At 41.3% G+C, this 16,816-nt stretch overlaps 1 protein-coding gene across 3 annotated transcripts in view; it reads left to right on the forward strand.

Moving 5' to 3' along the window:
* Positions 1-16,816, forward strand: part of LOC144023250 (prolyl 3-hydroxylase 1-like) — a 137,067-nt gene that overhangs the window by 69,588 nt on the left and 50,663 nt on the right. For 2 of the 3 annotated variants that reach the window (XR_013284511.1, XM_077528459.1), the window contains exons 6-9: positions 6,302-6,391; positions 6,484-6,536; positions 10,675-10,802; positions 10,946-11,073. The exons of the other annotated variant lie outside the window; for it this stretch is intronic. Coding sequence is in view for 1 of the 2 variants with exons in the window: in XM_077528459.1 (XP_077384585.1) it covers positions 6,302-6,391; positions 6,484-6,536; positions 10,675-10,802; positions 10,946-11,073 (399 nt within the window). In the remaining variant the exon portion in view is untranslated. The remainder of the gene's footprint in view (positions 1-6,301; positions 6,392-6,483; positions 6,537-10,674; positions 10,803-10,945; positions 11,074-16,816) is intronic. 3 annotated transcript variants of the gene reach the window in all.

Consider the following 16,816-nt stretch of genomic DNA (forward strand, 5'->3'; position numbering starts at 1 on the left):
TTTGAGGTTTCTGGGGTTGGCATAAGACTCTGGCTTTGTAACCACGCAGGAGGTGTTTGGTTGGTGCTGGATTTCACTTTGATGGACTGGATGTACTGGTTTCTATGGATCTCACTCTGCCTCATCGATCCTTCCCTCCTTCCTCTCTTTAGTTTTTCCTCTGGTCTCTTGAGATCTCGTTAATTTGTTGGAATTTAGAGGCTTCTGGGGTTGGCGTAAGACTTTGATTTTGTAACCACGGGGAAGGCAGGAAGTGTATGGTCGGTGCTGGATTTCACTTTGATTTATCTTTCTTTTCTTTTTATCTTTTCTGACCTTTTCTCTGGTCTCTTGACCATTTGAACCTCACGACTCTGGCGAGACTCAGAAGTACCTGGTTAAGGTGAAGGGTAATGGGATTTTTATGAGGTTTTAGGTGAATTAATGAGTATAAATTTATACGTATTTGCAGGCACACGCATGCAAACGCACGCACACACACACGCATGCAAACGCACGCACACAAATGCACAAAAAAAAAAAAGAAAAAAAAATCTGCATTAATACGTGATTAATGCGACATTTTTCTGTGATTAATTAGTTTATTAATGCTTTAACTTTGACAGCCCTAATTATCACACAAATTTTGTACAAAATACCGTGTGTGTGTGTGTTTTTTTTTTAATGCCTCAAGGGCTCGGTGGGGCTGTATTTATAACTGAATGTTGTCATAGAGATACCTTCAGGCCTTGACTATAAACATACATGTCAAGTTTGGGATATTTTTGAGCATGTACCGTCGAGTTATTCAGCATATCCTCTTTCATTGCGAAACACAAAATTTGATGCCCTGCCCTCATCATATAGTATTTCGAAAATTCTAGATTTTTTCCCCTGTCATTGGCTCAGGTCTTGACATCGTCCAGGTCAAGTTTGAAACAACTTAGATGAAACGTATAGGAGAAGTGTGCCCCCTTTAAATGTGCAAAACTCGACAAAAATGGGACATTAAAAAATTCGTAGCTCACTTCCTGTTCATTTTAGCATATGGGTCCAAGAGACTGTTTTGTAGGTCTTGGGCTCCCTCATACAACTAAACATTTCCGAAGATCTTGCTTAAACTTACAACCGGGGCTGCTTCGTTAAAAATTTCTAGGTGCTATTAAGTCATTTTGTAAAAATAGCCCAATACACGATAAAATGTTGCTCATTTTACCAGGCCAGATGTGTGTACCAAGTTTCATGTGTTTCTGTGCCAGTTTAGACCCTCCAAATTGACGCTGTTTTCTTGGCGAACAGCGCTTAGCCACACCCACAGCAATTCGCGAAAACTCACAAACTTCGTGATGTGACATCATGAAGGCTGAAACCCTCATCTGAGCAAATATGAGGTAGGTCCAGTGAACGTGGTTGGAGAAAAACGTTGAAGAAAAATCGTAAGAAAAAAAAAATCGCCAGTAGGTGCCGCTATCAGTAAGATGAAATAAAAGTTCGTAGATGTGTTAAAGGCTGGACTCTCAACAATTGTGTGAAATTTTGAGAAGATAGGATCATCTGGGTCAAGTTAAAGCTGTTTTATTGTCACGAAAAATCATCAGACTTTGCGGCACCGTAACGGCCATGAGCTTTGCCCAAAAGTTATAATATTCGGTGTGGGGCATGATCAACGTCTTAAGGCTTTTCTGACCAATTTTCAACTGGATCCCTTCAACGAGCTTGGCACAGTTGCTAAAAATGTAAAGTATGACATTTATTGTCATCACTAGGTGGCGCTATATGTATATCCGAATTTTATCATATGGACGTTTTCAGGCCGTGACTATTAAGTTGCATGAGAAGTTTGGGATTTTTTGGAACTTGTAAATGGGAAGTCAGTCAGATGAAACGTGTAGGAGAAGTGTGGGCAAAATTATGCCCCCTATAAATGTGCAAAAATCATCAAAAATGGGACATTCGAAAATTCGTAGCTCACTTCCTGTTCATCTTAGCATATGGGTCCAAGAGACTTTTTTTTTTTTTTTTTTGTAGGTCTTGGGTCCCTCGTACACCTAAAAATTTCTGAAGATCTTGCTTAAACATACAAGCGGGGCTGCTTCGTCAAAAATTGCTAGGGGGCGCTATTGAGTCATTTTTGTAAAAACCAGGGCAGATGTGTGTGCCAAGTTTCATGAGTTTCTGTGCATGTTTAGACCCTCAAAATTGTTGTTGTTTTCTTGGCGAACAGCGCTTAGCCATGCCCACAGCGATTCACAAAAACTCACAAACTTCGTGTTGTGACATCATGAAGGCTGAAACCCTCATCTGAGCAAATATGAGGTAGGTGCAGTTAACATGCTTGGTGAAAAACGTTGAAGAAAAATCATAAGAAAAATAATTGCCAGTAGGTAGCGCTATCAGTAAGATGAAATGTAAGTTCGTAGATGTTTTCAGGGCTGGACTCTCATCAAATGTGTGAAATTTTGAGAAGATAGGATCATCTGGGTCAATTTAAAGCAGCGGTATTTTTTTTCACCAGCGCGCACTTTAAAATTGCCCGCATTTGCGAGTGAAATGCTCGCACTGTCGAGCCCTGGGTCTAGCAACTGAGCGACAAAAGAAAAGGGGTTCAAAAGTAGTTTAAACAGACTCGCGAGATGGGAGAAGTAATATGGCTGCCGTGTCGCTTCAACGACTTGCATGGGCGTGTATGGGCTATCGGCTATCCAGTAATATATACAGATCAGTGAGACCAACACAACAGGAAAAATGACAATGCCAGTTGATTCAAGTACATCACGCAAAACATTTTATATTAGCAACAAACATCACGATATAACGCCAAAATATAAGCACATCAATGCCTCCCTGTTGTGTACAAATTCATTAATTCAAGCATACAGAGGTTAAGTTTAAAAAAAAAAAACAATTCTTACTCAATTCTTACATTCTTACTTTATTTACTCAATCTTCTTCTTCCTTCCAGTCTTCTGCTTAACGGTGATTGGCCAGAGGTTTCAGGTTCACGCGATGTGTATCCGAAATCACGGGAGGTGTATATCCTGACTTCCGGTCTGGGCCGGCTGGAGGATACACACCTTCACACACACACCCACTTTTTGTCACCTTTGCGGTTCATTTCATTTTAAGAGATGGAAAAAAAAAGCAATGGCAGCATCAGGGAGAGCTGCTGAACTCATTTTAATTGAAATCCGGTGGGCCCCATTTGGTTTTTGGACCTCCCACTGTTGGTGTGCTCCCACCGATGGTGCCCCTCACGGATAGAAATGTCAGAACACACACACACACACACACACACACACACTCACCCCCACACACATGTAACCCTAGTGTTGGGTAGCAATACTCTAAGCAAGTAAGGTAAGCAAAAAAACTTGACACTGAATAGGCTAGTTATCAGAAATCTAGTGTTCGACTCAAGTAGGGAGTGCAAAGAAACAGGATATGAGTTTGGTACCATGTATTCTTAAATAAATTGACATACAAACAACACGAATGGACAATAAAAACAAAGTCAAAGGGGTGAATGGCCATTCAATCATAGAAGACGCTTATCCATATTTCAATTCTGTTCAATGTTCTCTGTACAACTAATGAAAACATCAACCAAGAATTCGCACTGTATTAGTGTCAGAACCAAGTGATTGCAGGTCTAATAGTCTCAATACACAAGCAAGCATCCAGCAGTACTGCAATGTCCAGCAACACTTGATAGGTATCAGCAACACAAAAAGTAGTCAGCCCCATCTGCCCACAGTTCATTGACAACCCACTCCAGCCATGACCAGTTGTCCAGAGGTAGGTTGGCGCAAGCGTGTTGGTGGGTTGTGTTGAGTGGGTAGCAGTGGGCTGTGTGGAAGCAGGAAAACTTTTATGGGCTGCAAGGAGCCCCCTACGGTAGGGGTTGGTAGGGGCCCTACCAACCGACCCAGCAGGGCAGATGCGATTCCGTGAGTCTCAGTCCCAAGGGGCTAGGCTCTAAGGCCTGGTTCTTTTTAGCTCACCATCAATGTCGAAAGCCTGGCCTGTAGAACAGGGCCAAACCTCCAATGAGACAAATGCCAAACACATTTACAGCAATAGCAATTAGCTCAAGTATTGAGTTCTGGCTTCACAAGGTGATAGTCCCCGACTGCCATAAGCTATAACTCTTAGCTTTCCTTCCTGCTCCTGCTATAATGTGGCTCCAAGTCCTTTAGCACTTGCATCAGTGTGTAGGGCTTTTTTGGATTGGCAAAACCAAATACCAGAAATGTGGTTAGCTTTTCAATCAGAGTCTCAAACGCTTGTTGGCAGAGAGAGGACCACCTTTCATGAAAAGGCTGATTGGAAATGATTTTTGGTTTTCGGCCATGCCGAGGAGCTGGGGTGTACCCCCTTGTCAGGTCGTTCAAGGGCTTGGCAATGGCTGGATAGCCGTGAATGAATCTGTGGTAATATCCTGCAAACCCGAAGAATGAGCGTAGCTCTTTGAGTGTCTGAGGAACTGTCCAGGATTTCAGAGGCTTGATCTTTTCCGGGTTTGTCTCCACTCACTGCGCCGAGACAATGTGGCCAAGACAGTGCACCGATGCCTGGAAGAATTTACACTTCTCTGACTAAAGCTTCAGGCCATAGTCCTTCAAACGTTGGAGTCCTCTCAAAAGACGGTGTTCATGGTCTTCCAGGGTGTTGGAGAAGATTATGAGATCATACAGAAAGACAAGAACCTCTTTTAAATGTAGGTCACCCATGAACCGCTCCATAAGGCGTTGGAATGTGCTGGGTGCATTGATTACGCCCTGGGGCATTCGATTAAACTCCCAAAAACCAAGTGGAGTGACAAAAGCGGCTTTACATACATTCATTCATGCATACATACATACATACATACATACATACATACGTACATACATACATACATACATACATACAAACATACATACATACAAACAGTGATACCTCAGCTCACGAACATAATTGGTTCCCAGAAAATATGTGTAAGGCGAAAAGTTCTTCTTCTGAACATTTATTTCCCATAAGAAACCATTAAAATGAGAATAATCCGTTCCCAGGTCCCTATAAAACATAATTTTCTACTAAATAAGCCTTAAAACTACACAAAAATATACCTTATTTTATGTATAATAAATGTGCTATTGTATTGTAATTAAAGAAATAAACTGTACTGTATAATAAAGTCGTTTTATTTACCTTTGTGATGGTAGTTCTTAAGGATGGTAGCAATGGTAGACTTAGCGTACTGGTACGCTAACTCACACAAACGCACACCTCGTTCGAGTTTTTCAATGATCTCCTTCTTCTGCTCGATCGTAATTTTCTTTAATGTCTTCTTATGCTACGTTCTCACCAAATCCGAAAAGGCGAACTGGAACGCTTCATTCGCGAGCGTTTCACCGCGTAGAGTGTTTATGGAACGGTTGCCGCTCATTCGCGCTTTTGTGCTCACCGGAGCGGAGGAGGCGTGTCCCTTGGTGAACAAGGAAGTGGAGCACTTTAGCGAGTCAACAAAAAGTGAGCACCGCCAACTACTTTCACTTCTTTCCTGGGACTAAACAGCCGTGGCACTATTTTCTCCTATTTTGAGGTACGTGATAGTACTTTCGCTTTTTTTAGTGGTGCATACTCCATTGACTACAATGCAAACGCGCCGCCGAATCGCCGTCCCTCGCTTTTGGTGAGAACGCAGCATTAGGCTTAACACTAGCCTGTGGTGGGGTCTTTTTCGGTCCCATAATAGCAAAAGTACACTCAATATGGTCCAAAATGTCTATCAAACACAAACCGCGTCCGCACTCAAAGAACGGAGGTGACGAACTGGGACGCCGTGAGCGTGCATCAGCTTCTCGTGGCCGCCACCGTGGCGCTGTTCGACCGCGTGGTTTGGTTCGTCCGCCGAAAACTAGTTCGTCAGCAGAGACTATATGCTCGCGAATTTAATGTTCTTGAGGCGAAAAGTTCGGGAGCTTAAGCGTTCGTCAGCGGAGGTTTTACTGTACGTACATACATACATACATACATAGGGACTGAACAGCGACTGAAGCATGTTTTATTCTGTCGATACGGGTCAGTAAATATGCCCAGTGTATTTTTTCAAGGCTTTGTGTCATATCATTTGCCGAAAAATGTGGTCACGCGCCGAAAATATGGACATCCATCAACGACGGGAAGAGATGAGAGACGGATGTGCCCACCTCTGCTAACCTCATCCACTATTTAATTTGATCACACTATTTTTACATTTAATGTCCATATCCCGTTACATAAAAAAACATTTGTTGATTTAAATCATTGAGGTATAACAAAATATTTTTTTAACCCTTAGACTGTGAAGCGATTCATTCAGCGATCCCTGCTGGAGAAAGAACTGATGTACTTTGGATATGAAGCATTTGGAATCACATTTGTTGATCCCGTGAGTATTTCAAGCCTGAGTCGTTCTTCAAGTATTTGCAATTTAAATATATCTAGATTTATTTATTTATTTATTTATTTATTTTTATTAAGGATACCTGGACCCCAGAAGATATCATGCCGAGAAAATTGAGAGACAAACAAAAGTAAGAAATTCTTATGAATACAAATTCCATGTTTGATTCGTCCACTTGATAGTCAATCAAAATTTTACAAAAAAAAAAAAGTTTTTTAAATTATTGGTTTCTTTTTCATGCGTTTGATTTCATGCTTGGATCCATGTGTTTGATTTTGATATTTTACATTCTTGATTCCCCCACCGTGAGTCATCACCTTATCGTGGTGGAGGGGTTTGCGTGTTCCGATGATCCTGGGAGCTATCTATGTTGTCTGGGGCTTTATGCCCATGGCAGGGTCACACATGGAAAACAGGTCCTAGGTGAGGGACCAGACAAAGCATGGCTCAGCGACCTCTTATGATGATTACAAGAAATGGATTACGTTTTCCCTTGCCCGGACGCTGGTCACCGTGGCCCGCCTCTGGAGCCAGGCCTGGAGGCGGGGCTCGAAGGCGAGCGTCTGATGGCCGATACCCATGGGGCCCGGCCAGGCATAGCACGAAAAGGTAACATGGGTCCCCCTCTGCATGGGCTCACCACCTGTGAGCGGGGCCAAATTGGTCGGATGCGCAGTAAGATGGGTGGCAGCCAAAGGGGGAGGCCTTGGCGGTCCAACCCCCAGCTCGCTCTGAAGCGAGCTCTGGGAACATGAAATTTCACCGCTCTGGCAGGGAAGGAACCCGAGTTGTGGTGTGTGAGGCTGAGAAATTCCGACTAGATATAGTCAGGCTCACCTCCACACACAGCTTTGGTTCTGGTACCAATTCTCTCGAGAGGGGTTGGACTCTATTCCACTCTGGAGTTGCCCACGGTGAGAGGGGCAGAGCAGGTGTGGGCATACTTATTGCTCCCTGGCTTGATGCCTGCATGTTGTGGTTTACCCCGGTGGACGAGAGGGTAGCCTGCCTCCACCTTTGGGTGGGGGGATGTGTCCTGACTGTTGTCTGTGCTTATGCACCAAACAGCAGCTCAGAGTACCCACCCTTTCTGGAGTCCTTGGAGGGTTTGCTGGAGAGCGTGCCCTCTGGGGACTCCCTTGTTCTGCTGGGGGCAGTGACAGTGAGACCTGGAGGAGCGTGATTGGGAGGAACGGCCCCCCGATCAGAACCGTGGTGTTCTGTTATTGTGCTTATGTGCTCGTCACTGACTGTCCATTACAAACACCATGTTCAAACACAAGGGTGTCCACATGTGCACTTGGCACCAAGACACCCTAGGCCGCAATTCGATGATCGACTTTGTTGTCGTGTCATCGGATTTGCGGTCGCATGTGTTGGACACTCAGGTGAGGAGAGGGGCGGAGCTGTCAACTGATCTCCACCTGGTGGTGTGTTGGCTCCGATGGCGGGGGAAGATGCCGGTCCAACCTGGCAGACCCAAACGTATTGTGAGGGTCTGGTGGGAACGTATGGCAGAATCCTGTCAGAAAGGGCTTCAACACCCGCCTCCGGCAGAGCTTCTCCCTTGTCCCCGGGGGAGGCAGGGGACATTGAGTCAGAGTGGACCATGTTTTATTGTTGAGGCGGTCGATTGGAGCTGTGGCCATTAGGAGCCATTTGGACGGTGGGCAACATCCACCAGTTCCCTGCTTTGACAGAACGCACTCGGTAGCACCAGTGTTAGCGATTAGCACAGTAGCATAGTTGCTACAGCTCTCAGACGTATCCTCTCTCAACCCCATGTGAGAACCAAGAGCCGAATGGATGCCGTCTTGTCACTTGGAGTGACTCCAAGCCACTTGATCTTTTGATGTGAGGTGGTCTGTATTATTTTTTTCGGCAGCTCCAGAAAGTCTAACACCGTCTTCTGTTGTGAAAGTGAAAGTACGAGCAGTCAGTGACGTGTTCGCTTCAGAGGGGCATCACGGCACATCCGGGAACTTAACAAAAAGGAGTCACTACAACACAATTTAGCAGTAATAATTTAAATTATACTGCATATATTTGTGGGAACTGGCGTCAAGTTGTATTTTACAATTTCAAAATGTGCAGAAGATCACAAGTTACTTCTTGTTTAAAATTAGGTAGCTCTTAATATGAAAAGTACACATCGATCGTTTCTGGTTCATATGCAGTAATAGAACGTTATTTTACAATGCACATCCTATTAAACTTAATAAAATAAAAGCATTCAGGAACACACTAACACAATTTTGCAGTAATAAATTAAATAACAATGCATATATTTCTGGGGACTAGGTTGTATTTTACAGTTTTAAAAATATGCATAATTTCACGTGACTTCATGTTAAAAATTAGTCAGCTCTTAATATGAAAATAAAAATGCACTGAGCTGTCACCATTGTCTTACAACTGCAATTATGCCATGTTGTAGTGAAAGAAAAATGATCAACACAAATCACTCACACTTGTTTTTTTTTGTTGTTTTTTTTTAACGTACAATACATATTTTAAATTGTATTTTTTTTATACAATTGTTATGAAATTACTGTATCAATGACTGAAAAATAAACCATATTTAAATTTTATTGAAAATGTAGATATAAATTGAAGTATAAAACGTGATTATTAATTATTGGTCATGCAATTAATTCCGATTAAAAATTTTAATCGACTGACACCTTTAAAATATATATATTAGGGGTGTAACAAAAACCGATTCGAACCGGAAATCCAATTTTGAGTTTAACGATGCGAGTGCGCCGGCAAGCGGACTACTGTATCGGTCTAAAAATAGCTTGTGCCGGTCGATGGCCCGTTCAAGACGTCAAAAATCGGTTTTATGTTGCTAATATATGAAATCAGACTCAGTCTTATAAAACCACCAAAACAGTCCACTTGCTATTGATTCAGTGCCTTAAGAATAAAATGTCCTCCTGGATGAATGAGAATATTATTCACAAGCCAGCTGTTTAAACTGCATTTCCTCGACTCTAAGTCACGCGAGACTTCGCCCGGGAAACGGTGTTTTTTTGTGTGGGTGGGAATAAAAAAGTCACGCGAGACTTGTCGCAGTTATGTGAGTCAGGGAGCGCTTTTGCTTTCGGTTTTGGGAGGAAAGTGTTGGAAGACGCGGACACAACGTGCTCCAGCAAGTTCAATGCCCAAAGTATGTAAGCGATGTTAATTTTATATGAACAACGTCATGTAAAGAGAGCTGGCATGGAACAACGGACAGACAAACAGGACTTCTTCCAATTAAAACGCCCGCAACTCGACCAGATTAAAGGTAATAATAACGACCTTGATAACCCGATTTATTGTTAAACACTTAAGCCATACTGCGTTGTGGAGAATGAGGGCTTTCAGGAGTTCGGACATGATAAAAACATTAGCGTCCCCAAAAGCTGTTGATGAGCGCTGCTCATCCGCCGACTTTCATATACCATGGATGTCCATGTGCTCATCAAATCAGTAAGCGCACTAATACTCCAGTAGTATACATATCTGTGTTGATGACGGAAGGGTGTGTCATTCAATTCCCTCGCTGTAAACATGCTAACCGATGCTCGCGTGTGTACATGTCAACAATAACTCTTGAGTTAAGAGAACGAAATGAAAATGCTACCATGCTGTCCTGGCTCGAAGCTTAAAAAAAGGAGCACGGTCAGAGGTGGATATGCTGATACAGCACGGACGTAAAAAATAACATTGCAGAAAATAAAGGACTTTATCACAATATTCTAATTTTCTGAGACAGTCCTGTATCGATCTATCTATCTATCTATCTATCTATCTATCTATCTATCTATCTATCTAATTGTAATTGTTTTAAGTTAATTAGTTTACATGTAGTAAGGTAGCACTTTGAAAAAGATATTAATTAGTAGTTACAACTTATGAGTGGAGTATTTTATTAGGCAGATGCATGTAAATTGTGAAAGTCACAAGATTTTGATCATTTTAAATGAACCAAGATATTCAAACCTTTAATGGAGTAACAAAAGAATTGTAAATTAATTTGACAATTAACTAATTGTTGAGTTTTCAAATAATCATTGCGCCGCTACACCGTAATCGTAATCCTACTGAATCGAACCGAACCGAATCGTTTAATTTTTTCGTTTCATCAAATCGTCCTTGTATCGGATCGCACCCCATTATCGAGATGCGTATCGAATTGTCTTGATTTGAGAGATTGACACCCTTTATATAGAGAATATTTTTCTTCTCAGTAATTTAATCCTTGCTCATGTCTCACTCAGGGCTGACAGAGAGACAGCAGCAAGGATTACGGAGGAAATAGGAAACCTGATGAAAGAGATTGAAACTCTGGTTGAAGAGAAGAAGAAAGACTCAACAGAATTGGCAAACATGGTAGTAACACAAGACGGTGAGTATTGCAGTGTTAACTATATTAACTGATGTTAACAACAATACTGCATTTATTAAAATAACCCTCAAAATAATCATGTCAAACTTGTTCTATCTGGGATAATAAACTCAAGTCCATCTCCTGTTGGTGATCTGCTTTAGGTGGAAGTCCCTTTTATGACAATATTAAAGTAACCATGACATCCATGCAACTGAATGGCTCTCAACGTGTCTTGCTCGATGGGGTCATCACCAATGATGAGTGCACGGAGTTGCGGCATCTTTCTAATGTGAGTTTTATAACAAAAATAAAAAAATAAAAAATGCAGGTTAACTATGAGTGCACGGAGTTGCGGCATCTTTCAAATGTGAGTTTTGTAACAAAAATAAATAAATAAATAATGCAGATTAACTATATGTCCAAAAAGCACTGTACTTTGGGGTATTTTCATCATTTTTTTATTTTTTTTATTTCCTGTATGCATATGAAATGAGACCAATGAGAGCAAAACAGAGATTTGTGTTTGTTGTGTTGAAAAATAGTCTACTATTGTAGACAAAGGAAAATTATGAGGTCCAGAAGATGTAAAGAAAACTCATTCATTGCAGTGTCCATTCGTCCATGCTAGGTTTGTTTGATTGTATGTTTGTTTGTTTGTTTTGCCCTGGCGTCGGCACTGGCTTCCTGTGTTTCGTCATAGTTGCATATCACGGCACAAACACAATGTCACTCTGTGATTGTTCCGAACCACTGATCGGTGGAAATAAACGGGCTCGGTACAATATGTATTCTCCGGAGTTTTTGAACTCACAAATACCGTGAGAATTCATCTTGAAGAGCAAGGTGTAAGCTCTGAAATGTTTTGGAATTATGTTTCTGTCTGCTTCAGGAGCTGAGATATCAATTATATAGTTGGCATTGACAATATTGATGAATATCCAGGAAAACTTCAGCTTTTCGGGGGTGACTCAAGAGTCACCCATAGTTTTTAGAGGCATGTTTTCTCATGTACTTTAGGTCTTAATGGGTTAAAATGTGGCCACTATAATAGGCCAAAAATTTAGCAGAATTTGAAAGTAAATTCTGAGACAGGTGGTGAGACAACAACCTGACAGTATACCCCTCTCCTATGGGTGCCACCAAGCGCATGATTCAGGCGATTAGGGTGCTGCTGATGGAACGCTTGTATAAAGCCCAATTCACACTGACTGCGAAACAGAGATGGAACGGGCCCTGTTTGGACGTCACAAGGAAAAGAAAGCGTTTGAGTCTGCGTGTCAATTAATACTAGGGCTGGGTATTGCCGCCAACCTCACGAGACGATATGTATCACGATACAGATGTCACGATACAATACATATCACGATACATATGTATCCCAATACTTGATCTTCAAGGCGATACGTATCCCGATATATATCATTAATTTACTTGCATTTTATAATAACAGTCATATATATACCTACATGATATGTTTGTTATGCTGGCTGACAAAAAATATTTTTGTTAGCAGCTATTCTGGTTTAGCACCAAGCGGCATGCCTGGTCTATATGTGCACGCACTGCAGAGCAAGGAGCAGCTTTCACAGACACACCGGGAAAATTTATTAATAGGCATGAGCCGATATGAGCAAAAATATCAAAGTATTAAAATGACAGCTCTAAAATGTGCTTATTTGAAATATTTGGGGAAATAAAAACAGCATTGTTTTTCGTGTAACATTCTATTTCGTTTTTAAACAAAATATAAGAAAATTGATACATTAAGACACGTTTTTTCCAACCTAACATTAAAGTCAGGCTCGCATGGAACTCCATGCACTAGGCATTACTGAAACCTAGTTGTAGAAACAGCGCACTGCATAACATGCTTCCAAGTCAATGTTTGTGAAACCATTTGTCATCATGGTCTCATGAAATAAAATTCCAAACATCTTAAAAACACAAGCAGGAACATATCAAAGTATAATGCAAGTTTTATAATTGTAAAAAAGTAAGAGTCTTGGTAGACTTTGTAGACATGGTTTCAGTTGATGTGCCATCAATTGCACTGTGTAAAACAGAGCTCACTGATTGGATCTCGCTCACAAATGCAAATGAAGATCTCTGCTGGCCGATGACGTCAGGTTAGGACAAACTGCATCACACCCCATTAAATAAGAGTTCAATGTGTTCCTTGAATTCACCTAGAACCTTTGTCTCCTTGTGTACTATATCTGTTAAGCCAGCGTACATGAATAAGTCGGAATGAACTTGTAGTCTTTTGACTGAAGTTCTATTTCGTCCCTCCCGACCGCCAGGTGGCGGTGCTGTAACCAGCACGCAATTCCCCTTTTTTCGTTTTATTAACATGTCACCTTCTGACCATACAGTAACATAGGAGAGTCTGACTTCTTAATGAATCCCACCAGATAACCACCATTCGTTCCTAATTACTCCCAGCACACCATGTAGTAAAGATACTGACTTTTAACTGAACTTTGATTTATGTCTTGATATATTTTTTTTTTTAAACGAAATAGGAAAAAAGATGTACTCAGGCAGGTTACTGGAAGCGAAACAAAAGTAACAACTGATTTGCATTTCCTGTTAATACAGCCAATCACGGCAATTGTCACCAACATCAATTTGCATAAAAAGCAAAATGACAAAAATCTGAATATCGAACCATTTTAATCTCTGCATTTTACTTTAAGTTTGTTCCCGCTTGCACCATAAATGTGTTAGCAAGATTGTGTACACGTTTTTGACTGGAAGCATTTCACTTAATGAAACCATGACTGTGGACCACGTAACAAACAGTGACCTCCTAGCCATGCTCCTTCGTCATCATCTTGTGAAATGTAATGATTTTTGAGAGTCTGGTTATTTTCTTTAAAGTGACAGTCACTCTAATCACACTTGCTATGGTGTCACAATGTGAGACAATGCAGGTGGGGATAATTAGCAGCATGTACATTGTATAACAAGATTACGTCACCGTTCACTGTTATTCCCAACAAAACTTGAGACATTCAATGTCTTTTGTATTAAAACTACACAGTGGATTCGCATTTGTTGTAGCATTTTATTAATCAGAGTAGCTCTTAGGGAGAGTCAAAAGACGTGGGCATCCTTCAAAGTTCCATCAATCATCATTTGTGAATCCGTCACTGAAATGGGACGTCTGTCATTGACGGATAGCCAGATTTATTGACGTATTGATGATTACATTGACGGACAGAAAGCCCCTTTCGTCAATGCTTCGTTCATCAAATTTCCCGTCAATAATCAACAAAATGGCCGTCGGTCATTGACGGAATGTCCACCTCTGCTTATTGCTACTCTTGCATCGGAGCGTTTAGACGCTGCTCAACTCAACAAAATAGCCGTAAACATTAAGTCTCACTGCCCAGGCCCAAGTAATCGCTTGACAGTCATTCCTATAGTTACACTAATGTAAAATTTTGTTTAGTTATGGGTTGATTAGTCAAGCCTGAAGATAAATGGAGGGATTCTGTCATCTCCCCAAGATTTTTCAATGGACGTCAAAAATAACAAGTAGCTCAGGCGTGAGATTCTTGCAATTTAGCAAACAACAGCTGGTCGCACGCCCCAATAACTATGCAGATCTTCCTCCAAAAGAATGGACCTTTTTCACAAAAAACAGATAATATGTCATCATTGCGGCGCTCAGCTTCTGATCCTTATATTAACTCTTTGCAATCTGCCGACGAACTAGTTCGTCATGTGACACCCGGTGGGCGTCACCCGAAGACGAAAAAGTTCGTCAAATGTGTTTTTTTTTTATGAATGGGTGGATGAGACTCTTGGGCAGTTTCCCTCTGAATATTAAGCCCGTGAAGCACTGTAGTGACGAACTGTGCCCTCTTGATGGCAGTGATGGTCTCTTTACACGAGAAGGATGTGATTTCCTAGTAAAGGCGGAGTGTTGTGGAGTGGTGGGGGCCGGTGGGTGGGGGAGAAAAGACGAGTGCTAACGGCGGCTAACCGGAGGCCGCTAAAAACAAAAGCTCACGCTTTTGAGCAGAGCGTTTGTCACGATCGGTCAAGAGATGACGAATAGAAAGATCAAGGAGCCGGATTCTGCATAAGAGAGTGTGAAAAGCGACAAAAACGTCACGGGCGCCCACTTCAGAAGCCACCGCCTCCGCCGTTCTCTGAGACACGGAGTGAAAGTTTGCATCGTCGTATCTCTGACCAGTCCACGTCATCTGACGAGGAATCCGTGACGAATTTGGCGAATTCGAGCCGCCTTCACCAGTTGAACAGATCAATTCAAGTGTGGCAAAGGTAGCAGCAGCAGCGATTTATCCCCGAAAGCTCCTGGAAGCCCCGGAGGTAAGCTAACGTTTAGCATTCTGTAAATCGAGTGATCACAATTGTACTAGTTCAGTATATTGAATGTGACAGGGATGAAATGACTTGGATGGATGAGAATATTCACAAACATGCTTCTGTATACTGTATGTGCAATGTCTGTAACCTCGTACTAACTAACGCATGTTGCACAACATTCGATTACAGTTGGGGCAGCGTACACAAATGGCCCCTTCGCAGTCACACGCAGTGCGACCGAGAGGTAAAAAAAATCACAATACCTTGCAACAATAATAAAAATTACATCTTGATCACAGTATTTTCTGTAATTTACAGAAGCAGCTACTACACTGGCAGAGGCACAAGCGTGTGAACATCTTGCAATGTCCCCCTGAACGCAGAAGAAAGCTTCACACGCGATCACACAAAAGACACTGTTGGGTTTCAAAACAAAAGCCATGCACCCATTCATGCATGCATATTTTGTAAATAACCCCAAATTTGCAAATAGTTTATCAAATGTGAAAATGGAGCTGTTATTTCCCTGTATAGTACGTAAATAGCGCACACGCACGAGCACGCACGAGCACGCACACACGAGCACGCACACCCACACACATGCACAAACATTCCTGTAAATAATCATTTTGTAAATAGTTTGTGAAATGTGAAAATATTGCTGTTTACACACGCTATCAGATATGTAAATAAATCCTTATTTTGCTATCAAAAACACATTTTCATTTTTTTTTTTCATGTTTTATGGAAGGCAAGGACTGTTGAGATATTTGAGATGTCACTAAACCAAAAAATATTACTGTAAAAGTCACTGTTTTGCAGAAAATGCATCATTTAACAAAAAGCTTCATTTCTCCTTATTTTGCCCGAGATTCTTGAATTATGTCAAATCAAGCCATTTTCAAATGATGATTACTAAAGAACAGAATAAGGTAGAATCATACTTTTTTTCCTAATGAAAGAGGAGACCCCAATCTTTCAAACGACACCCACCATGTCTATTTAGTCATAGCACACAATATTCTAATAAGCATTGAAAATGGGTGAAAATATGCGAAATCTGGTGGGATTCTGGAGTTACCTTGTCAGAAAATGCGTGGGATTGAAAGAGTTAAGTGCTAGAAGCAAGATGGTATATTGTACACTATCTGAAGCAATTGTCCCAAATCATCTTTACTGCTGTGGAAACTAGCATTGTACAAGAAAAAAAGAAGAAGAAAAAGGGGACTGTCTAAGACACTTCATGTGAGTGTATGTCGCCTAAAGTCAGAAAACGTTTATGAATGTTCACCAATATTCACCCATACATCTCTACGTTTTATGCCCAGTTCAACCTCTGAAAATATAAACAATTGTATTTTGAATTATATTGTCATTCCTCTCCATAGACACTCACTATAAAAAGCTTAATGTGTTAACTATGACCAATTGCCACCAAAATTGCCATGCGCATCTCTAATTTATGTCCACATCAATCTCTTAAAATAGCAATATGGTCGACTCAATAGTTTGGATTTTATGGACATTAAGCGTTTTCTTCATTAAGCAACATGACAAATGTGCGACAAATGTGCAAATATGGTGAGCATATGCCTATAAAATCCAAAGCACTGCGTCAATTGCATACATATTTTCAGAGATTACTCTGGGCATATGTAGATATATGCATGTGAATTCTGATAACGTTTGGTTGT

This window comes from Festucalex cinctus, chromosome 8, assembly GCF_051991245.1.
Source record: "Festucalex cinctus isolate MCC-2025b chromosome 8, RoL_Fcin_1.0, whole genome shotgun sequence".
Taxonomy (NCBI): Eukaryota; Metazoa; Chordata; class Actinopteri; order Syngnathiformes; family Syngnathidae; genus Festucalex; species Festucalex cinctus.